Below are 24,020 nucleotides of genomic sequence, written 5' to 3' on the forward strand. Positions count from 1 at the left end.
AAGTTTGACATTCTCTTCCTTAGGTGTTCTCATTCTCTCTTGCGTTGATTGTTTGAAAATGTATTTGAGCTTGTATTTATTAAGTTTTGGAAAGTGGAAATTCGCTTAGCAGATTGCAACTTGCTAAGCGAATTGGTCTTTCTTTAAAGTGAAATCTTTGCCAGCTCAAAATGGTATGTCAAGCCGCCTTAAGTTTGTTAAGCGAGTTTTCACCCGTTTAGCGAATTTGCATTGTTTTTCCTACCAACTTTCTAACTTGTTCTCTTCTAACTCGCTACTGACTCACTTATCGAATTTGACAAACCCTCTAAGTGGACTGCATTCGCTTAGCCATTTTGATAGGATTTTTATTTTTCATCTCTTTTCTAAATTGATCTTGATCCATTCTTTTTGGGGTTAAATAATATGTTCCCCTTCCATTTTCCCTCTGCCAATTGGGCGAGTTTTTATTTATCCCTGTAAAAAAAAAAATTGATTCCCCCTGTCATGCTAAGATTCTATAATATTTTTATTTTTTATATTTAAGTACAATTTAGTTGATTTATAATATAGACCAAATTGACGGTAATAGGATATTACTAAAATACCATCAGCCTTATGTTTCCCTCTCTAGCACAGCACCCCGCGCGTTCTCATCTTTCTCTCAGTTGTGACTTACTGACTTGTGAGTTGTGACTCGCGAGCTTCCCTCTTCCTCTCTTTCAGGCGTTCCCTCGTAGGCTCTCACAGGTTTGTGTGCAATTTCTTCACTGTTTTTCCTTAAATATTTATCATAATTTTTCAACGATTAAACTTTCAATTCGTTAAGCCCTGAACCCTAAAATTAAAAAATTTGGGGGAAGCTTGTATTAGTTATATTCTATTCTATGTTCTAGGTAAAAATTGATTGCTTCATAGTAATGTGATAGAAATTCTTTATAGTGTCTTTGTTACAGTAAAAAATATGACAGCATTTCAAGATAAGCATTGAATTTTATAGATTAGAAGTTGGATGAGTACTGTGAATTTCAATTAACAGTTGTTGTTGCTAGAAATTAGACTGTAAATGGATTATTAGGGCTTGTTTGGGATTTTTTTTGGAGAAAAAATCTATTTTTGTTAACGAGAAAATTGCTTTTATTATTTTAGTAGTGTGTTTGTGTTAAAAAAGCATTTTTAACCTTTAGAATGAAAAGCTATTCCTAGTAGTAGCTTTTCTAGAAACAAGGAACTTGAATGAAAGATTTTCAATTTTAAAAAAAAATTGGTAAACAAACAGAAATAAGCTTCAGTGTAATATCCCAAACATAGAATCTTAATTGTGAGAAAGGGCACTTTAGTAATTGAACCCATAGAGAGTGTTAAAGAAAGAAGTTATTTATCCTCAGACGTATTTATACGATTGTTAATTGTTAAGAGAAAGGGAAAGTCAGATTGTCAATTGTGAACTATCTCGGCCAAACACTCAAACATCACCATCATAGCTTTTTCCCCAATATTCTTCCAAGAAAGTCATATGCATTTGATAAATTGTAAAGCTTAACCCATTAGACAATTAAATAAGCTTAGTGAAAGTGATTGGAGAGTAAATCAACCAAGGAGAAAGACTATTAAGGTTAGGGTTCTTTGAAAATTGGGGAAAAAGGTAGAGCTAGGATTTGGGAGGAAATAGAGTAAATAAGGAACATTGGAAGCTTGAAGAACCAACTTTCATCCTTAGTATCAAGGTGGGTTCCTCTTCCTTCATCCCTCATTCATTTGATAAATTATAGAATTATGAAATTGGAATTTGGGTATTTTGAAGTTAATCATTGAATTCATGAAGCATGCATGTTAGTATTAGAAGATGAAGTTGTTGCATATGACTTTGAGTAATTATCACTATTTATCTATGATTCATTATAGCTTTGAATGCTGAGTTGCTTTCATGTGTATGGAGGTTTGAGTTTAATTTAACTGTTTAGTCTCCTTCGATGTATTTGAATGCTTTTGAATTTGAGCTGATATTTACACATTGAGAATTTCATGATTAATTAATTTAAAGAAAGATTTTAGTCCTTGCAGATTAAGATTGCACATTAAGGTCATAACTCCATTTGGACATCATCATATTATTTTCTATATGAATTAAAGTGAATAAGAATGAAGTCTGGTATAAATTAAAGTGCTTCAAAATATACCTTCATGCAACAGATTGTATCGAAAATAGGATAGAACATGCAATGGATATATGCCTCTTAATAATTATAGACTATAGTTGATGTTTTTTATCAGTGGAATGAATATTGGCAATTGCAGAAGTATACAGTGTGAACCTGATATAGGGTAATGCCACTAGATATGAATATTACTAATCACTAGTAGAAGATATTGATTAAGGTTACTAGTTGCAATTTGTGCAACTAGGTAGTGTTTAGATAATGTGGGGAAGATTAGTAAGCTAAGGTAATTCTCCGACACAGTGAAAAACCTTAGGTGTCGGTTACAATGTAGGCAGGCAAGTGGGACGCGGATGCCACTTGCAAAGCTTTATTATTGTTATAGCATACTACATTGGCAGTACAAATTATTTTGGTTTACCGACACCCGAGTAATTTGGCAGACGCAGTAAGAGTTGTGCTCAATATAGTCTAGTTATATTAAAGTATATTAAAGAAGGCATGTGATGCTAACGGTACATTATATTATTATTGAAGTATAGTATTTTTATCATTATGTCTTAACTAGAAATTGATTCCAACTTGGCATTCTATGTTTATCCCGATTTGGGAACTCACTGTGAGATCGTAGTATCTCATCCCATTATGTTGATTTCTTTATTAGGTATAAGCTATTTTGCTGTCAATCGGATATCGGATCACAAATGTCTAGAGTCTAGAATTCTCGGTTGTAGTTTAAACATTTCCCTTTTTGTAAAATGTGGCTGATTTGTATTTGAAGTTCTATTTCAGCTCTCAAACTTTGTATTTCAATTTATGTCCGCCGTGTAAGATTTTTATCAAGTAAACTTTCAGTTTTAAATTCAGCTTTTTTCAAAAATCTCTAAACAAATTTGTGGATTTTTTTAAAACAAAATAATTTTTTTTGAAGCCAAAACAAACACACCATTAGTTTACTGCTTAGAAAAATGATTTAGTGTTGCGTAAAGATTGATTGGAGCTTACATTTTATCTTCTGTTTGTAGTATGATAGTCTGCATAATCCAACTTGTGCGGTGCTTAAAGATATCAGGAAAAAAATTAGGATTTTAGTTAGTACTTACCGCTCCCTACAATATTTTGGCAAGATTAAGTGCGAGTTTTGCTATTTTTGTTTTGATTTTTTAATACTTATTGTACAGATTTGAAGTAGAAACACAGAGAAAGCAACATCAATGGATTCACAGGGCCAGACAACTTCATTGCAAAGACTTCAGAATGTCGAAAAGGTGATAATATTTTCAAGCAACACCATATGAGTGACACAACTTTCCTTTCATACTTGATTTTTTTTAGAGAATTGCTTAATATTTGCTTGATTTATGTGTTTGTATAGAGAATTGTGAAGGTTTTGGAGCTTGCAGGAGGAGTGATGGACGAGCTTGCAAGCCCAGTTGGTCCTAGAAAAGATCTTGTCCAAAATCACTGTCTTGAATTCATGCAATTAATTAAGGTAATCCTTGCTTTGTCTCTCAATAATTCACTTTTTATTACAAGATTGCACTGGTATATAACTATAGATGCAAGTGGTTCCATTTCAATAATTAATATCATATAAAGATTAACACCAAAATTATTGTGTAACAACTATTGGAAATTCTGCCTTCATTGGACTCCGCCTCTAGTCGCCTAATTGTGTCCATTGGGTTTCCTTCATTGCACCCTCCAACACCTTCATTGTGTTGGGTTTGAAGGGGTGGATATAGTCCCACATCACTTAGAGATATGACCTGTGTGTTTATAAAGCATTGGTAACCCTCACCTTACAAGCCGATTTTGTAAGGATGAGTTAGGCCCCGATATAAACCGGCTTGTGAGGTGAGGATTGCCCCCATTTATAAACACTTATTCATGCCATCTCTCAACCGATGTACGTAGACATTTCAATATATAAACTATGCTTGGCCTCCATTCCCCTTTTTTATGGTGATTCCCATAACCCTTTCATTTGTATGCAACATACTTTCTTTATTTATTATAATTGACTTCTTTCAACCGCAATGTGGTTTCCACCATTTTCCCGTGACAGTATTTGCTATTTCACATAACTGATTTTGGCATTGCACTTTCCGCAATCTGCTATTGATTACATTATATTCAAGTATTTCTTTTATCACAATCTCACATTGATCTTACTCAGAAACACGATCTTGATCAGAGTAGGTGAGTAGGATCGCAAGATCATACGATTTTGCGATTTAAATTGTGATCTTGAGAACCTTGATCACAATTCTATCTGTTGATTTTCAATTACAATTAACGGTTATATATCCGCTTTATCCTCTTTTTAGGTATCAAATCTGAAAAAACTTGATATAACATTCATAGACATCTCTTATCACAGCATTCCTTTAAATTTGTGTAATTGAGTTCAAGATTTGACTATTAGCACTTAAAAAATGGTTTATCATTAAAATTGTCCTGTTTCTCCATGGTGTGTATTTTCATGCTTTGTTTTCACAGCTGTGATAAAACACACTCCTTTGTAAGTTTGGTTGTGATAAACACACTCCTTTGTAAGTTTGGTATTTGAATCCTGAGAAATCTAATGTTCATTACGTTCATAATGTTCTTATTCAAATTTAAAATCAAGACTGAAATTACCCAAGACAGATTGAATGTGCCACAGTACTGCTCAAACAACACTAGTTATGTGATGGAAAGAAAATTGAACATAAAGTTCAACAGATCCAAATTAAAGATATGAAATGAAGTCCCATTTCTATCAAAAATAGTTTACCTTGGATCCAAACAACTAAGTACATGTTTGGGTAATTGGTGCAAACTACAGAGGGTCTTCTGAGTGCATTGTATTTGGAATAACTACCTCTAGAAGAATTATTTGTGTTTGAAAATGCTTAGTATATTTCACAATAATGAGTTCTGTCCTGTTAGTTATTGGAGTATATACGTGTGTGTGTGTGTGTGGTTTTCGATGACATGGTTTCAGTTTCTCCCTAATTGCTAACAGGTTTAGTTATTCAGGGTTAAATACTGAAAATGATACTGCAAATTTGTGATCAAACCCTACTATAATGTTGTAATATTCTTTAATGTTGTAATATTCTTTAACCTTCATTTTCTTTCTAATTTTTGTAGGACATCCAAGTGGCGTTGCGTGATGAAATCAAAAGTGCTTGTGAATATCGTCCATTTGAAAAGTGTGATTATGGCCCAAGAATAGCAAATGAGATATGTTTCAAAAAGGTGGAATATGTCATGTCACAATTGGAAGCAATGAAACAAACTATAGATGAGTATAATGCAGCAGCCTGAAAATTTTGCTTCTTAAATTATTCTATTAAGCTGTTAATTTTGAAAATTCAGTCTGTAATTTGGAGTTTTTGCAGCCCTGCAAGCAATTCAAGTTGCACTCAACAAGGAGAGTGACTTATTTATGTATTTATTTCGAGGGGTCATTTGGGTAATACACATGTAGTATTGCTTTGTACACCAAACATGTAAAAGACAGATTATGAAGTTTTGGATTTATTATTTATGATTACTCACATACTCAAATAAATATTCTTAGCTACCTATGTTTGAGATTAAAGACATTTGAGAAACTCAATGGTGGCCATAGTGCAGTAGAACTATTGACAGAAATCCATTAGAGCTTCCAAGCCAACAAAACTCTGCTCAAGCTAACAAAACTCTACTCATAAGCACCTTTTCATATATGGGACAAACACTTCGAATTAAACTCACAACAGCTTTTAATTACAACGTGCATCACTATATACTATGATCAGCATGTATATAAATATCCTAAACTTTCATCTTGTTTGAGATTCCAAAATTTGTTACTTTAGCATCTTGACATTTTGTCTGCATTATTATCAGCATCTTATATGACAATAGCAACCAATACTGTGGCAAATAAAAGCTATATTGTTTTGTTATCATAAGACAGTAATAAGGGGGAAAAGAAGATAGACATAGCTAAAGATAATTTACTATTTCTACGACATTAATCAATGAACAACAATGCTGCTAAGTAACATCATCACATGTATTAATAACATACATTTTGGCATGTTATCATGTTAAGAATAGTAAGAGGAGGGTGATGAAGGATAGGGGACCATGCTTAATTAATGTTTAGATTATAATTTTCTAATGAAGAGGAAGTGATATGCTGTTGCATCTAAACATTAGGAGTCCTCAATAAACCTAACAACTTCGGTATTAGGATTAGCACCAAAACCATACAAATATGATTGATCGATGTAACAACGATACTAGAGGAAAGAGGTGGAGGAATAAGGTGGACTTCTTCGCTTCCTGTTGGATTCTGGAGATTCAACTTATTGAGATTACTATAATCGTTTTGACAGACAAATTCACGCTCTTTTCTTTTTTTGACAAATTTCTCTCTGATATTTTATTGCTAAATTGGCAGAGCACATCATTAGAGTCGAATGAATAAGGATCGAAGATGGTGTGTGTTTACATTGCTGTTGATTCAGAATTTCTCATAGCACAAAATTAATGAATGAGCGAGGGCATATATCACCAATCAAATTTATCTTGCAGTTCATTTTTCTTTGAATTGCTCTCACAACCGTAAATTCCATTAAGCAAGACTAGGACAAGGCTTGACTAAATTATGGGAGTTTATTTGAAAAGAATGAGATACAAACATTTACAGACAGCAGTACAGAAATTTATAGTCTATGGTCTATGCAGATGTTAGCCCTTCAGGAAGGGATTCACTGTCGGGATCAGGACTAAGAAACCTTCGACAAGCATAAAACACAGCTGAATGGAAGCCAGATGGGTTTTCAATGAACACAAAATGGCCACTCTGCAATAAGGAATTTAGTTTGTTAGTTCATTTCAAATATATTGAAATGGTTTCACGGTGAAATGGAGAAAGTGATACCTGTGGAACCCGGATGATTTCACATGGAACCTTCATATGCTTACGAGCTTCTTGGGCCCCTTCGTAATTCATCCAGTCATCGAAACCATATATGAAAGTGGTGGGAACTTTCCACTCCGAGGCACTGCAAACCAGAGAGAGAAATAGGGAGGTTAATAACATCGCAGATGCAGAGTCCAGAAGACATATAACATAGCAGTACATCAAGTAAAAGAAGAATGAATGATTGAACTGATAGAGAAATAAATTCATTGTTAAAGCTCATTGGCGTATGGCATGGCAGTTGAAAGTTCCTTAGCTGAACCAATTTCCCTCATGTCGATTGTTACCTAGGAGTTCCTCTATTATTCACTGATTTCTAGTTTGACATTTGCATCAATATCTTTCATTCCAATACAGTAAACTTCATCATTGAATAACTAGCAATGAGCCATTCACTGACAAACTCAGTTGTAGTATACTCCAATGAATATAAAACTCTGAACCAAACCACCTATTCTATGGCTTGGCTTCACAAGCTTCAATTTTTATCGCATTCAGCAATTAGCCATGAAATACAGATTCAATGGGTATTCCATCACATACATAAATGCTCCATTTATGTTACAACCTTCACTCTTTTCTCTTGTTTTCTGTTTCATGCCTTTATTTTCCCTTTTCTATCAGAGGAGACCATACACATGGTTTTTATTTTAGTTTCTTTTGACCATTTTATATAATGTGTAATGGTAAGAGAAAATCATTTGACCATACAACACAAACATCATCCAAGTTCCCAAAACATTTTTCCAGCGGGAATTCCACTCATTCTTGGACCAACTTGGCTTCGGAGTTGGATACCAATTACTAAAGAAGCACTTTTTAACTAAAACAGGATGTCTGAAGAAGCTGAGTGGACTGATTTTGTAACATAAATAAAATAATAAATGGAAAAAATTATGACACAAAATCAATGTACTCTAGAAGTAACTATCATCTGAAACAACATTGTGATAGGACTCCGAGTCATAATATAGAGATTTGGCAGGAGCTGGATCAAGAGTTTGACCCGAATCAAAAGAAGCCCACCATTTGGAAGGGTCCATTCTAGGAGGGGGAAAAGGGCCCGGCAAGGGAGTGAAATCAGTTATTGAGCTCGCATATGGCTATGGTCACCGCAATCGTAGGGAAGGGGATCCTACTGAATTAGGCTTTATTGGGCAATATGAAGCATAGAGGGAATTATTCACGTATTTTGTATTTAATCAGTTAGGAGAGTCTCTCTCTGAAAGGAGCCAAATGCTTATGAGATCCTTTGACCATTTAGTAATATATTCCTCTGTTATTGATTCAGAGGTCCTATCACATTGTTTTAGGAACAACAACCATTCAATCGAAGATACCACATATTTCAATGTACAAGTGTAAAACTGAATTATTAATACACTAATCAATAGTAGGAGGATGATCAACAATATTACTCTGTTATTGATTCAGAGGTCCTATCACATTGTTTTAGGAACAACAACCATTCAATCGAAGATACCACATATTTCAATGTACAAGTGTAAAACTGAATTATCAATACGCTAATCAATAGTAGGAGGATGATCAACAAACCTGTGTAGAAGAGGCGACTTGGCAAATGCTCCAAATGAAAAAATATATTTTAAACACAACTCACCACTAGCTTTGGCAGCTAACGTATGATAAACATAATCTTCAATATGAAAAAAACACCAATTAGAAATATGTTCTTACAATTGAGGAACATCAACGAGCTATCTCTCCGTACCTGTTAGTAATCTCGATTCAGATTCTGTCAAAAGTTCCCCAGTTGAGTATTTGACAAACCTAGCACTTGTATACCTGCTGACTAAATCAGGACCCCAAGGACCTAAACCTCTGCAAAAAAATACATGTAGAAAAAATATTAAACAGAGACAGTTTTATATAAACAAAAGTTTTAGTGCAACAAAAAATGCTAATACTAAAAGAATGACTTCGTAAATCAGGATCCCAAATTGCTTGACAGTAAAAAGAATGTTTGGTGCAGCCAAAAAGAAAAATGTGAGAAGAACTTGAACAATGACACAAGTGTAATTTTACCTGATAATTGTCTGCGGTGTCAAATTGGATTCCCATATTTGGTTCAGGATTGATCCCTTCCAGGTTGATAAGAACTTCGTAATCCTCTCTGTTTCCGAAGAAAATCCAGCAGATCCCACCAAAACCAAGTGTTGTACGTGCTCGGGGTGCTACACATAAATATTAAGAGATATATCAGAATAATAATTATTATCTTTTTGAAAGAGAAAAAGGAGAAAAACAAACAAGTCCTTTTAATGCAATGTAGAAGGAGATTCTACCTTAAGCGCGTATTTGGAAGCAATATAACCACCAAAAGAATGCCCTAGAAGTATAAAATTGCTCAGGTTTTTGGCTTTCCTCCATTCCTCAAAAGAATCGATGAACCAAGCCTCGGTTTCTATACAGTATCAATAAGAAATTTAGCATTTTGCTTCGCAACAAGATAAAACTTTCACAATTTCATATAGCATTCACCTTCAGTGCTTTTGCATGTAAAGTCTGGCCTGCTAGATCCACCCCAGCTGCAATAAGAGTGAAAACATAATAATTATAAACTATGATTAGAAAATGAAATAAAAAAATGACGTCATGGCGAGATATGATTAGATAATCATGCAAAATATTTTTACACCATCAGAACATAGTCATTAAGCTCAAATTGTTGTATATACATATATATGCCGACGTATTTATTTCATCACACTTAGCTAACTGCTGAATCGCTGATTTAAGAATTAAAACAAATGAGATTAATCAAAAAAAAATCGTGAAAAGCTAAGCTTACTCACCCAAGTTGATCAATTGCTATAACTCTGAAACGCGAGGCAAGAGCATCGAAATTGCGAAAGAAGAAACCCTGTGATGCAGCATATCCGTGAACCATTACCAATGTAGGAGAATCATCTTTACTGTCGAAAGTAACTGTGTTAATAAACCGCGGTTCATTGCTAGATGAACGAAACCACCTCACTCTTGAATCAGGTGGACCAGAGCCTATATTAACTTGTTCTTGAACATATGGAGTCCTGACAAAAAAAACATAGTAATAATTTGATTATAATAGACCCTGTTTGAATAAACAATTTAATTTCAATCTTATAGCATAAGTGCCTATCATTTATAAGCTATTTCTATAACACATATGGAGTCCTGACAAAAAAAACATAGTAATAATTTGATTATAATAGACCCTGTTTGAATAAACAATTTAATTTCAATCTTATAGCATAAGTGCCTATCATTTATAAGCTATTTCTATAACAAAAGATAAAATAAAGTTAAATTATTTATGTGCCCTGTTTGGATGAACAACTTAATTTGCTGCTTATAGCATAAGCGTTTATCATGATAAGCGCTGATAAGCGCACTTATGTATAAGCTATTTCTATAGCAAAAGATAAAATAAGTTAAATTGTTTTTGTATAATCTATAATGTTTCCATAAGCTATCTTGGTGAGCTTATGAAAATAAACCGAAAACAGTTTATGAACATGTCATATAACTTAAGCTCTTTTCATAAATACTCTAGGTCAAACAAGCCAATCTAAACAGGCCCATAAGCTGTTTTCATACCCAATCTAGGAAAGCTTATAAAAATAAGCTGAAAACAACTTTTAAACATATGTCATAAGCTGTTTTCATAAGACAAAGCTCAAATAACAGACCATGTTTGAATAAACAGCTTAATTTCAAGCTTATAGCATAAGCCCTTATCACGATAAGCTATTTCTATGCACAAATACAGTAAAGTTAAACTATTTTTTAAGCTATAAGCTATTGTTTTCATAGCTTTTAAACATGTGATGTGATAAGCTATTGTTTTCATAAGATAAAACTATAATAATGAAATCAAAACAAATTCATAAGGAATAATTACTTGACAAGAGAAAGAAGGCGTTTTTCAGCATTGATGATGTGGTCAGTAGAAGTAGGAATCCAACGTCGGAAAAATGGCCAGAAACCGCCGCCAACGTTGTTGTTTTTTCCGGTAGTCGTGTCTTCCGCCGCCATTCTTGTTCTTGTTCTTGTTAACAAACGAGATCGAATTGTGTTCATAGAACAATACAATAATTAACTAACTAACTAAATGGTTTATGTATGTAATAATTAGCATAAATAATTGGAAATGATTAAAGAAGAAGAAGAAGAACCGCGAAGAAAGAAAGAAAGAAAGCAAGCTTACGCGGGCAATGACGCATATACAATCCTCATCCTCAACTAACTCTTAATTACTTTACTTTTCAAACAAATAAAATTGGAAAATACACAAAATCATTTACTCACACAAAAATATAACTTTATTAACTTATGTAGTAGTAATTATTTTAAAGATAGTGTGACCAAATGATAGTTACCATGGTTTTTTTTATGAGCCTAATTTTTTTTTTATGAGCTGGTTGTTACATGTAAGATTCCAACTCTTAATAATAATAATAATAATGTTGTATGCTTTGATTAATAAGGATCATTAGCTCTTGATATGCAAACTAATTAATTTCATGTTTTTTTTTTGTTAACCCGCCCTAAGTAATTTTGAAATTCGGTTAAAATGTAAGTAAATACCAACAAAAAATTGTTTAAGTGAGTACTAACAAAAAATTGTAAACAATTATAAGTTTTCTAACAAGTAAAGTCATTAATGTCATTTTTCCTATGATTCTGTCCTTACAAAGCAATCCCATGTGTCATGCTCTAAAAAATTCTTTTCAAATTTCGAATACATTTAAAAAAAGCATAACTTTATGTGAAGGGTTAAAATTTTCAAAAATGGTGTAGTGTGATTCTAATTTATTGTCGTTTTTTTATATTAAAAATAAGATGTTCATTCGCTCAATCAATACATTAGATCGAAAACAATACAATTTCCTTAAAACTGAAAAGGATGAATTTGTATACAAACATACAACATTGAAATTAATAGCATAAAACTACTTTTCATTATTAAAATTTTGTTTGGTGAAGTGAGTCTCACACTCTCTTTAGCTAACGCATTACAAAAGCTTTGTGTGTAAAACAACTATCTTTCCTGTGTAAAATTCAATGAAAGTATATTTTGCTTCTCTCTTTTTATGAGGTTATGAAGCTAGGAATTCCAAGATGATATCTTTTTCCTCCTCAACTTCCTCAATCTAAACTCTCATCCATACATGTTTCTCACAACAGTACTCAAACTCCTAAAACCACTTTATCTAGATTTTGTTTTGATTTTAACACAAAGGCATCTTTTGTTGCATTGCTACATGCAAACAACTATCAAATAATCCAAAGACAGTAACGAAAGAGAAATGTGATAGGTTTGGTAAACATAATTGCTCAATGATCACAACTCTTGCAAATGTTCTTTCTTAATTAAGACAATTAGCTAAAACATATGCAAAATAACTATGTTGACAAGGGAGCAATGCTTGGCACATACTCTTGAATCCATAAATTCATATTATAATCAACATCATTTTGAAATTGGCAAAGTGAGTTGCCTTGATGGTCATATGATGCAAGAGACTTTCCATCCTTTCATCCAAGGAGTTGATTACCATTCTTCCAAAGACCGCGCATATGAAACATTCGCACAATTGAGCAAATGTTGTACTTTTTGTCCCATCCACTATGATCCATTACCCAAATTTTCACGCAATCGGTAAAGTGACACTGCACAACATAAGAAAGGGAGCCCTTGATCTCGGCAACGTCATCCCATAGAAAGCATCATTCTTTAATTGAGAAGGTTGGCCCTCTGAGTTGGTGAAATTGATTGTTTCGAAAGTTAAAGCATAGGATATTTGCAACATCATCATTGCGATAGTAGTATGCATTGTTTGTAATCCAATGATAAATGCCGTTAAAAATATTGATTTAGAAATCAAAGTTTAAGCTCATTTTACGCGGATGAATTTTTATAATATTTTAAACATGTTTGTAAAAAAAATCATTTAAAAATACTTGGGACTAAAACTATATGCAGGAAAATATTGTATGAACTAAAAAAACTATTTAAATTAATGTGGAGCTTCATGTTGATTCATTGGTATTTGTGCAAATGTTAGTTCATGATGAGAGGGTTTGCTCTTCAGTGGAGCTTGGGTCGGAAGATTCAAAGGTTATCTCAGCTGTGTAGTGGGAGGTGAAGGTCTCTCATATTTACCATGAAGCTAATATGTATATGTGTGTGGATGCTCTTACAAGCATTGGATGTGGTTTGAGTTGATTTTTTATGAGTTTTGTCCGACTCAGATTAGTCATATTTTATTAGCTGATGTTGCTGAGGTTAGGTATCCCTGCTGTGTAGATTTTTCTACAGGTTTTTGCCCTCTTGTTAATCGTAATTAAAAACTATACATATACTAGCAATTGTTTCTATGAGTTTGAGTTTTTGTTTGCTACTGTGATTTGCATTTCAAGCATGTAAGATTTGCATAACAAAGATACAAAGACAAATATAAATACTCTTGGCGTAGTAAACCACTACAGACATTAACTCATAAACATATGGAAAAAAGGTCGGATACGAAAAAGAATGTGCACAACCCGAATTGCATCTGCAAGACACTTTTTTTTTTTTTTTTTTACAGGTCTAATTGCAAGAAACATAAAAAAGGCAATTTATAAAGAAAATGCATCTGATAAGATTGATTGTAACACAAATCAACAATAATAGAATTATTAATTTCTCAGTTCTATCACTAAGCCTTGATCAATTGTTTCCCCAACACAAGAACTAGTGTTTGCTTTAACATCAAAAAGATGTCACAAGCCACAAAGTGATTCAAATGGAAATTCTGTGCAGAACAGTGCGAGTTCAAGACATGCTCCTTCCCTAGCCAAATCTTCTCTCAAGAGTGCTTTGCAGAAGGGTACATTCGTGGCACTAAGGGTGAAAATGCTTATATTAAGTGTGAAGATTCTTTTATCAACCTTATGCCAATCTCCGAAGAACAACCTTGATATGTAAAAACTTGTGCCGATCTCCCAAATTTTACAACTATAGCTTTTATCTCACAATAGTAATCAAACTCAAAGCTACTTTTTATAAATTTTGTTTTTAATTAATGCATTATTGCATTTCTACATGATAACAACTATTAAATAATCAAAAAATGATAACAAAAGAGAAATTTAGTTTCTTCAACAAAAAACAAAAGAAAATTCACTAACAGATGGATTAAATGAGCTCTATCGTGTCAGAAATATAAGCTGCTTATTAACAAGTGTCAGGGGAAATTCAATGAAATACTAGATTATACGTATATATGTTCACCTTTCTGAGCAACAATTATATGTATAACAATAACAATGTCATTGTTACTTACATCCAACTTTCTTTTTTAAGTTAACTGCAACTGTTAATTGTATGTTTTATATCTAAGGTAACAAAAATCAAGTATGCAATTCAATTACTCAAACAGAACATGAGAAAACTAGACCAAATTTCCATTTGTCAATACAAAAATCTCATTAGAAAAGTCATGCTCTTGAGATTACATTAGCTTATTTTTGGACTCTCCCAGTTTCTGCACCAAATTCTTTCTATGCAGCATCAAAAGCATAGTAAACCAATTAACTTGTTTAACATTCTTGGCTTGATCTCATTTAATATATAACCATGGTTCACTTACGAATTCATAGCTATTATTCAACATATGATAATCATTTGATGCAATAATACTACACTAAATTAAGTAAATTAAGTCTTGATCAATTGTTCCCACAACTCAAGAATGCTTGGAAAGGTGACACTAAGTGTGAAGATGCTTATATTAAGTCTGAACATTCTTTAATCAAACTAAAAAAGTTCCACAATGCTACGTTCTTACTAACTTCGTTTACAATCTATATTTGTTAAAAAAAGGGAAATGTTAACTCCCAAACAAAGGAGTTGTCATGGATTAGGACAACATTGCATTGCATTGCATGGGAGTGCAAAAGCATTAATACAATGGACAAAAGTCATGAAGATAATACATTAGATTTGTGGGATAGCATCTTTTTGTCAAAAGCAAAAAGCTCCATGAGTTGAGGCCATGAAGATATCACATTAGGTTGTCTTTATTATTATGTATTAAAAACAAAATATATAAAAAGTGGCTTAAGGAGCTTGATCAGTTGTAGTGCAAATGAGATGTGAGTCTATGCAATGGTCGAAATAATTTCTGACTTTCAAGAAGAAACAAATGTTCTCTATTGGTTCAGTGAAATATATAAAGCAGAGCATTTCTCTATTTGTTCCATTTCTACATGATAACAACAACTACATAATCAAAAGACAATAACAAAAGAGAAATTTGATAGATGCTGGTATCAATTATCACAATTCACAACGCCTATGCTAAATAAAGTCACTTAGGGTATAACCTTCTTTTCATCTCCAAAGAGGAACCATTTCATGTATTAGCAATATATATCCTAGTGTGCCCTAGCTAGATAGGTCGACAAGGGAGCTATGCTTGGCACATACTCATGAAGTTTAATATAATCAACATCAATTTGAAATTGGTCAAGTGAGTTACCTTGATAGTCATATGATGTGAGCGGTTCTCCAACCTTTCCTCCAAGGATTTGATCGCCATTCTTCCAAAGGCCACACATACGAAACATTGACACAAGTGGGCCAATGTTGCACTTTTTGTGCCATCCACTTTGATCCATCACCCAAATGCTCAAGATGACGGGAGCATTGAAGTTACAATGCACAACATAACCAAGGGAACCTTTGATCTCGGCAACACAATCCCATGCAAAGTTGCTATAATCATATGAGAAGGTTGGCCCTCTGAGTTGGTGAAACTGGTTGTTGCGGAAGTCAAAGCATAGAATATTTGCAACAAAATGGCGATTGCCGTATGAACTGCTTATAATCCAATGATAAACGCTGTTAACAAGAGTGCTATATCTAGAAGGACATTGGTGTGTGGTCTTAGTAAAAGGAAGAGGATGTTCAGTTGGGGTCCAAGAGTTGGTACTTAAATTATAAACTTCCGCTGATCTCATAATTCCATCATAACTAGTATGGAGTTTCACAACTTTGAAGTTGATGTTGTTGGGATCATCGGCACCGAAACCATACATGCATGAGTCGCTGTCAAGGCAGAGCCTCGGAGGAACACGGTGGACCTCTCTAGTTGTTGGGTTCCACATAATCAACTCATCAAGACAACTCTTATGAAACCAACACAAACCTTGGAGACAGAAAACGCCATTGCAACTACCGTATGATTCCATTCTTATAAAAGTGCGACAATTGCTGTTGGAAAAGAGGGATTTGATGTGTATTACGGTGTCACATGAGAGAAGAGTTACGTAGGGTTTTGTTTCATAAAGGATCATGAGACTAGGACTATCAGACATGTTTATGTGCCTCCTTTTCATAAAGGTGGGGTTCTGAGTAAGATCATTCCAAGACCGTTGGACACATCTAAAACACATCAATGAATTTAGAGGAAGCCACACCAAAATCTCAGTCTCTAAATCTATTCCTAAATTCATCTTCTCTGATATCCCTTCTAAGCTCAATTTTTCAACTTTTGGGGTTTCTATGATAACAAGCCGTAATCAAGTAACCTATAAGCACACAAAAAAGTAAGCTACAAATTAGGAGTCAATGAAACAAACTTTACTTTTTCTAAAAATGAATTAAAATAAATCAAGGAAACAAACTCAAATTGAGGAAAGTTCTAAACTAATATTAAAAATTCAACGTAGCAGATTCAATGAACGGAACAAAACTGAACTGAGAACGTTGCAGCCATGTACTGTGTTCAAATATTTTTTTCTTCTTTTATGAATGATCACAAAACAAGATTCAACATAGGCAGATTCAATGAACAGAACAAGATTAAAATCACATCGCAAGAATCAGTTAGCAAAAATGTAATCAGAATCATGAATTAGAACATAGAAGAATGACCACACACCTAGAGAAGATCCAACATGGATGAAGGAACTACGTGCAGAAGCAGGTTTTGCAGGCTGAGGCGTTGCTTTAGCACCACAGACTAGGCATGGTGGCGTGGCTGGCGGAGAAACAGGTTTCGCTGCAGGTGGGTTAGGATTCGCAGCGTGTAAAAGAACGAAGGTTTTTTTTTTTTTTTTTGACAAAAAAAGAATGAAGGGCTTGTGAGGTTGTTGAGAGAAATTCTTGAATGGTCACGGGACCAACAAATTGGCATTTGATCAAATCCAATCAAAATCCTACACCTCATATGCATATTTAAATAAAAAAAATAATAATCAATATCCAATTAATTATAACAACAAAGGAAGAGAGAGTTTTTGACTAAAATAAAAAGAAAAAGCTGTAAAATAAAAGCAAAGAGAGAGAAAGGATAACGAGCCAGGGAGAGAAGCGGTGGCATGGCCGACGGCAATGGCCACGCCGGAACTAGCGGAGGACCACTTCCCCTCTCTCTCCGACAACGTTAAACCCATCCCTAATTAAATGATATTTCATTTCTCCCTCTCAACCTTTTTCTGTGAGTTTCTTCCTGCACTTCTCCATTTTACGGTGACCAATTAGTTGTCCGGCACAGAAATTGAACATTAACAAGCCTGCGGTTCTCTTTTATTCTTCGACAGAATCATTTAAATTTAACAAACATCAAAATTTCTGAGGAAAAACAAAAAACAGAGTTTATTTACCATTAATGCAATTTTTTTTCTCTTTTATTCCTTTGTTATAATTATTTGAATGACAGATGCCAATTTTTTTCACTGAATCAGCATAACAAAGATGAAAATTTTGATTCGGCGAAAGAAAAATTGATCCATGGCTATGAAAGGATATGCAAAAAGATGAGAAGATGTAAGGGTTATTTGTTAATGAAATGTCTGTGAAGGATTAAGTTGAGAAAAAGAGGAAGAGAGAAAGGATGATGAGAATATGTGGGGGTTAATGGATGGTCTGTCGTCGTCGCCGCCTTCATCATCCTTGGTTCTTCCGACAAAGCCATTGTCCTTCTCTCTTTTGGCATCGGTTTCTCTCTCTATTCTTTTTTACACAGATTTCTCCTCTTTTTTATGACAAACTTTCTCTCTTAAAGGTTTATGAGGTGTCATGACTTTATTGGTTGTGACCAAATGCCCATTTGTTGGTCTAGTGACCATCTAAGAATTTCTCGGTTGTTGAAACCTAAAAGAAATGAGATATTCTTGTATGAACAGTTATCTTAAAGATTATTCTTACACCCAACCAATAAAAATATGACACATGTTATTAACTTTAAAAAAAATGTGATTTTAATTAAGGAAATGGAAACAATAAAAGGTGGTGAGTGGTTTTTGTTGGTTAAAGAAAGTGGAAAAAGGAGAGAGAAATATTAAAAATAATGAGAAAAAATTATGATACTAATTATTTTTATTATTTTAATGAGATGTTTGATTTTAATTGGTTGGGTGTAAGAATGATCTCTTAGGTAAGAGTTCATGTAAGAATTTCTCTTAAATAATATATATCTTTTTAAAAAACATATATTTTTAATTAAATTTACATAAGTAACCCTCAAGTTATTAGTTTAAAATAATAAAGATAAATGTTTTTTTTTTCAAATAAAAAGATGCACATATGCTAACTTAGACTAGGTTGGTCTAAGTTAGCAACCTATTGATCTATTTTTGTTTTAAGCTATTACTGGTATGCTTTAACCTAATTTATTTTTTTGTCAAGTGATTAATATTCATGCTTATGTTTGACCAAAAAAAGAAAGAAAAGGATCACGTGTAATGAGATAATCGTGACTCTGATTGTGTATGTTGAGTCATTTATGCATACATAATGTTACATAAATGTGGCTCTGATGTTGAGACATTTATGTTTAGCCAGTGTTAGATATAGAAAAGGATCAACTGTAATGGGTTAATTATGGCTCTGATTGTGCATGTTGATTTGAGTCATTTATGCTTACATAATTGTGGATCTGATTGTGTCTTTCTTGTATTGACATGTTGAGACAAATAAATCTAAATTTTTTTTGAACTAATTAGCTCCTAAGTCCTAACAAATCCATGTACATTTTTGTTTTACAATTAAATTAAATAGAGGAAAGTTTTCTTTTGTTTACTTGGGGCTTCTGGTGGGTGTCAATCCGAGGAAAGTTTCGACGTGAGAACCTTTGTTGGAACAATTGCGTATTATGTTAGTTTGGGAGGTAGAACTGTGCTTTTAAATTCAGTGTTGAATGCAGTTTCGATTGTCTATTTACCATATTTGAAGATGTCAAGAAAGGTGGTGAAATTGATTGTTGCACTCCAAAGGAATTTCCTGGGGGGGGGGGGGGATAAGTTGGGTGAAGTGGAAAAGGGTGCGTCAACCTGGGAAGAAGGGGGGTTTGGGAGTGAGTGGTATCAAGTTGGTGAATTTAAGCCTTCTTGCAAAATGGAGATGGAAGTTTCTTTATGAGATAAACCTCATTGATAAATATGGGATAAGGGTGGAGAGTGATGGATAGGAGGAGTGAAATGTGGCCATCTCTTGTTTCTACTTCGTGGAAAGATTTGATGTCTTTAGAGGATCAAGTGGCCATGGGGAGTGGTTAATTCAATTCAGCGGCGGTAAGGAAGGTGGAAAATGGAATGGATACTAGTTTTTGGATGGATACGTGGGTGGGGAATATGCCCCCGGGCTTCTCTCCCACACCTCTTTGCTATATCCAACCAAAAGTTCTCGAAGGTAGGAGAGTTATGGCACAATAGTAGCAAGAGATGGGATCGGTATTTATCTTGGAGGAGGGGGTTGTTTGGGTGGGAAATGGATCTTGTGGATGAGCTTTTAAGGTTGTTAGAGGGCTTTGGTACCTCGTGGACTTTGATGTGTGGTGGTGGAAACTTGAGGAGGAGGGAATTTTCTCGGTAAAGTCGTGTTATTGCTTTCTTGAGAGCTTGGTGTTGAGAGATGATGTTTCTAGTGGCGATGAAGAAAGGGTGTTTGGCTATCTTTGAAAGAGTCTATCTCCATCAAAGGTTTTGGCATTCTTTTGGACGTTACTCCTAGACCGAATTCCAACCCGGATGAATCTAGGTAAGAGGCGTGTTTTGGAGGTTGAGGCATCCAAAAATTGTATCCTTTGTGGGTTAGTAAAGGAGTCATCATCCCATGTTTTCTTACATTTCAAGGCGCTAAGGTTTGGCTAAATGTGTTTTTATTGGTTGCAATTTCATTTTATAACTCCTCCCAACTTGTTTGTGCATCTTGATTGTTGGAAAAATGAATTTAGATCAAAGAAGTTGAGGAAGGGTTTTTGGTTAATTTGGCATACAACAATTTGGATTGAATTTTCAATAATATAGTCAACAAAGTGGATACCACCATTGATAATATTAAGATTTTATCTTGGTATTGGAGTTTAAATCGATTGAAAATCGCTTCTTTCCAATTTTATGAGTGGACTTGGAATCCTGGAGATTGTTTGTTAAGGTAATTGGTTGTAGGGTGGTGGGAGTTTTGTATTGGTGAACATAAGTGGTCCATAGATGTTTGATCTGTTTGATTCAGTTCTGTTGTTATTAAGCACTGTTGAGTTTGCTGCATCATGAATTGCCCTTTGCGCTTTTCTGTGTGATCACGGCTATTTTTTGGGGTGTTTTTAGTTTCGCTTGGCTGTTATGTACTGTGCTTTATGTCGGTGCTTTTGTATTTAGTTTTTTCTACCTATCCTTCTCGCCTTGATAAAATTTTAGGCAGTGTTTGATAAAATTTTGGCAGGCAAAAAAATAAATTAAATAGAGAATAAATCAAAGGCCAAATACCTCACTGGGTTCTTTAAGTTTCACGTTTCTTTCAGATAGGTCCTTTAAGTTTCTAAGGTTTCAGATAGGTCCTTTGAGTTTCGAGTTTGTTTCGGATAGGTCCTTTAAGTTTCTAAGGTTTCAGATAGGTCCTTTAAGTTTCGAGTTTGTTTCGAATTTGGCTTAACGGACAGATCAACTTTGGCTTAACGGAGGTTGATAGAAAGGACCTATCTGAAACAAACTCGAAACTTAAAGGACCTGTCTGAAACCTTAAAAACTTAAAAACCTATTCGAAACAAACTCGAAACTTAAAGGACCTATCTGAAACCCTAGAAACTTAAAGGATCTATCTGAAACAAACATGAAACTTAAAGGACCCGGGAAGGTATCTGGCCTAAATCAAATTATGGCTTACTCCTAAAGTGATGCTCATGACAAAAATCAGATTTGGATTTGTTTTACCCAAATGCCAAATCTGATCGAAAATGATTGATAGAGTGCTGAAAATAAGCATAGAGTGCAACCTTCCGCGAGATTCATCCAAAAGTTTCTAGAAATTGTAGAATTGAAAACGACGTCTTATGCACATCATGATTCCATCTCGTATGTGTCGGTTGTGTGTCCTATATGTGTAAGGGTGGTGACATTACAATAGGTTGTCATGTTTGCAAAGAAGGTCATGGAAGCTGATTTAATTTGAGCACATTAACACACTGTCGTTGAACTATTGAAAGAAAATCCAAGTGAACGGGTTATTTATAGTATTATGTGAAACTGTTCGAACATTGAAAGATATCGATGTAGCAATTTGTCTGAGACATGATAATAAATATAACAACGAAAGGACATAGAAATGTTCTTCTAATTCATTTGACACTACTCAACGTTTTTAAGATTTAGACTTTGATCTTTGCATGTCCAAAATATACATCATGAGTCCATGTCATAAAACTAAGGAGGACAAAGTTATCTCCCTTATCACTAAAAAGAAGAACCTGTGATATTTCAGAACTCATTTAGATTCAAGTGCTTTTTATGGAGTGTTTACATACTAATTTAATTTCCATTCACCGGAACTTTCCCTAGATATGTTATCTGGAAACCTTAGGAGGAACAATGGAACATTGGTTTCATCTTCTAAGCAAGAATTGCCGAATAAGCATAATTTCACATGCAGGGGTTTCCTTTTATTATTATAAAAGTTAAAATATGGTTGAAGTTTAATTACACAAGCTACTCCAAAAAAGTAGCTTATTTCAGAAGTGCTTTACTTATGCTAGATGCCATGAAGTGATGCAAACTTGTCTCTATACATTTGGAACCTACTTCAGACTTCAAGCTATATTAAGTTGAATAGAAGTATAGGCAAAAAAAAAAAAAAGGCAAGAATGAAAAGAACAAGGTTATTAAACGTAGAAAAGTTAAAGTACGTACACCTGCTAGTTACAAAATGTGCGAAAACAACAATATTTGGTTCATAAAAACTATACATGTCTAATAACTACCTGAAATAACATATTTGTAAGCTTAAAAATAACTACCACCCTATACAATTTGACTCTAATATATTTAACAGTTTCTATAATTAAAAGCAAGATTGGAATCAGTTCATCTTGAGTGGACTCTTTTCTATTTCCAAGGGACCAATTCTATTGTTGCATTTTTATATGGTAATAACTATTAAATAATTGAAAGACACTAATGAAAGATAAATTTGATAGAATGTTGGTAAAGGATAGTTGATCAACAATGATATATAACAACTCCTGCATAAGCTCTTCTTAATAATTAAGTGACATTAAATTAACACCTATGCTAAATAACACCATTGCATGTATAAATAAAAATATATTGATCCTAGTTTGGTGTCCTAGCTATCTTGGTTGACAAGGGGGCTATGCTTGGGACATACTCTTGAATCCAATATTTAGTCTTACTCTTATGAACATTCATTTGAAATTGGCAAACTGAGTTGCCTTGATGGTCATATGATGTGAGCGGTTCACCAAACTTTCCTCCAAGGATCGTTCATCGCCATTCTTCCAAAGGCCGAGCATACGAGAGATTGACACAAGTGGGCCAATGTTGTACTTTTTGTGCCATCCACTTTGATCCATTACCCAAATGTTCGAAACAACAGGAGAATCGAAGCGATGCTGTATAACATAAGCAAGGGAACCCTTAATCTCGGCAACATCATCGCGTAGAAAGTTGTGGTCTTCAACAGAGAAGGTTGGCCCTCTGAGTTCGTGAAACTGGTTGTTGCGAAAGTCAAAGCATAGAATATTCGCAACATCGTAGAATGAAATGTTTGTAATCCAATGATAAACGCTGTTAACAAGAGTGTTATATCTAGAAGGACACAGGCGTCTGATCTCGGTAAAAGGAGGAGGATGTTCAGTTGGGGTCCAAGAGTTGGTACTTAGATTATAAACTTCCGCCGATCTCCTAATTCCATCATAACTTAGATGGAGTTTCACAACTTTGAAGCTGATGTTGTTGGGATCATCAGCACCAAAACCATGCAAGCATGGGTCTTTGTCGAGGAAAAGACTTGGAGGAACACGGTGGACCTCTCTAGTTGTAGGGTTCCACATAATTAACTCATCAAGACAACTTTTATGGGAGCAATGCAAACGTTTGAGACAGAAAACACCGTTGCAACTACCATATGATTCTATTGTATGGTAGTTGCATAGGGTTTTGTTGGAAAAGAGGGATTTGATATGTATTAGGTTGTCACATGAGAGAAGGGTTACATAGGGTTCTTTTTTGTAAAGGATCAAGAGCTGACTATCAGACATGTTCATCTGCCTTCTTTTCAGAAAGGCAGGTTTCTGAATAAGATCATTCCAAGAACGTTGAACACATCTAAAACGAATCAATGACTTTAGCGGAAGCCACACCAAAATCTCGGTCTCTAAATCTAATCCTAAACTCACCATCTACTATGCTCAATTTTTTGATTTTTTCAATTTTTAGGGTTTTGATGATAACAAGCTGCAATCAAGTAACCTATAAGTACACAAATATAACCGACAAATTAGGAGTCAATGAAACAAACTTTATCTTTTGAAAAGAAAAAAAAAACTAATCAAGGAAACAAACTCATATTGAGCTGAAAAAAATGAAAGTTCTAAACAAATTTTAGAAATTCACGTTCAAATAACATC

At 34.1% G+C, this 24,020-nt stretch overlaps 3 protein-coding genes and 1 pseudogene across 5 annotated transcripts; 1 reads left to right on the forward strand and 3 right to left on the reverse strand.

The window, feature by feature from the left end:
- Positions 1-609: 609 nt before the first annotated feature.
- Positions 610-5,700, forward strand: LOC146951815 (mediator of RNA polymerase II transcription subunit 11-like). 2 transcript variants are annotated; one of them, XM_085755130.1, is made up of 4 exons: positions 610-729; positions 3,320-3,406; positions 3,514-3,630; positions 5,277-5,700. In XM_085755130.1, exons 2-4 carry the CDS (start codon positions 3,353-3,355, stop codon positions 5,451-5,453), a joined length of 348 nt encoding a protein of 115 aa, XP_085611256.1. In that variant the 5' UTR covers positions 610-729; positions 3,320-3,352; the 3' UTR covers positions 5,454-5,700. The 2 variants fall into 2 exon arrangements, with proteins under 2 accessions (XP_085611256.1, XP_085611253.1); XM_085755127.1 differs by lacking the exon at positions 610-729 and adding an exon at positions 1,371-1,706.
- A 987-nt stretch (positions 5,701-6,687) lies between these two features.
- On the reverse strand, positions 6,688-11,351 carry LOC146951816 (putative 1-acylglycerol-3-phosphate O-acyltransferase). Its single transcript, XM_085755104.1, has 9 exons — positions 11,009-11,351; positions 9,921-10,157; positions 9,607-9,653; positions 9,411-9,529; positions 9,151-9,299; positions 8,837-8,946; positions 8,662-8,761; positions 7,063-7,186; positions 6,688-6,984 (listed from the first exon to the last, which is right to left on the reverse strand). The coding sequence occupies exons 1-9, from the start codon at positions 11,185-11,187 to the stop codon at positions 6,859-6,861; spliced, it is 1,191 nt and encodes a 396-aa protein (XP_085611230.1). The 5' UTR covers positions 11,188-11,351; the 3' UTR covers positions 6,688-6,858.
- A 2,379-nt stretch (positions 11,352-13,730) lies between these two features.
- LOC146951817 (F-box/kelch-repeat protein At3g23880-like) lies at positions 13,731-18,130 on the reverse strand. Of its 2 annotated transcripts, XR_015032334.1 has the most exons (3): positions 17,590-18,130; positions 17,040-17,316; positions 13,731-16,686 (listed from the first exon to the last, which is right to left on the reverse strand). XR_015032334.1 is itself a non-coding variant. In XM_085755114.1 (2 exons), exon 2 carries the CDS (start codon positions 16,609-16,611, stop codon positions 15,532-15,534), a length of 1,080 nt encoding a protein of 359 aa, XP_085611240.1. In that variant the 5' UTR covers positions 16,612-16,686; positions 17,040-17,232; the 3' UTR covers positions 15,276-15,531. The 2 variants fall into 2 exon arrangements, 1 of the variants encoding a protein (XP_085611240.1); XM_085755114.1 differs by lacking the exon at positions 17,590-18,130 and having other exon boundaries at positions 15,276-16,686; positions 17,040-17,232.
- A 4,574-nt stretch (positions 18,131-22,704) lies between these two features.
- LOC146951818 (F-box/kelch-repeat protein At3g23880-like) lies at positions 22,705-23,792 on the reverse strand (annotated as a pseudogene).
- Positions 23,793-24,020: the final 228 nt, after the last annotated feature.

The sequence above is a fragment of the Medicago sativa genome, chromosome 1, assembly GCF_051527215.1.
Source record: "Medicago sativa cultivar Bolivia chromosome 1, Bolivia_mono, whole genome shotgun sequence".
Classification (NCBI taxonomy): Eukaryota; Viridiplantae; Streptophyta; class Magnoliopsida; order Fabales; family Fabaceae; genus Medicago; species Medicago sativa.

Coding starts and splice junctions, on each gene's coding strand:
- LOC146951815 (XM_085755130.1), top strand. CDS start 3,353: ATGGATTCACAGGGCCAGACAACTTCATTGCAAAGACTTCAGAATGTC. Junction 3,407..3,513: donor GACTTCAGAATGTCGAAAAG/GTGATAATATTT, acceptor GTGTTTGTATAG/AGAATTGTGAAGGTTTTGGA. Junction 3,631..5,276: donor AATTCATGCAATTAATTAAG/GTAATCCTTGCT, acceptor TAATTTTTGTAG/GACATCCAAGTGGCGTTGCG.
- LOC146951816 (XM_085755104.1), bottom strand. CDS start 11,187: ATGAACACAATTCGATCTCGTTTGTTAACAAGAACAAGAACAAGAATG. Junction 9,530..9,606: donor TACATGCAAAAGCACTGAAG/GTGAATGCTATA, acceptor GATACTGTATAG/AAACCGAGGCTTGGTTCATC. Junction 8,947..9,150: donor ACACCGCAGACAATTATCAG/GTAAAATTACAC, acceptor ATTTTTTTGCAG/AGGTTTAGGTCCTTGGGGTC.
- LOC146951817 (XM_085755114.1), bottom strand. CDS start 16,611: ATGAATTTAGGAATAGATTTAGAGACTGAGATTTTGGTGTGGCTTCCT.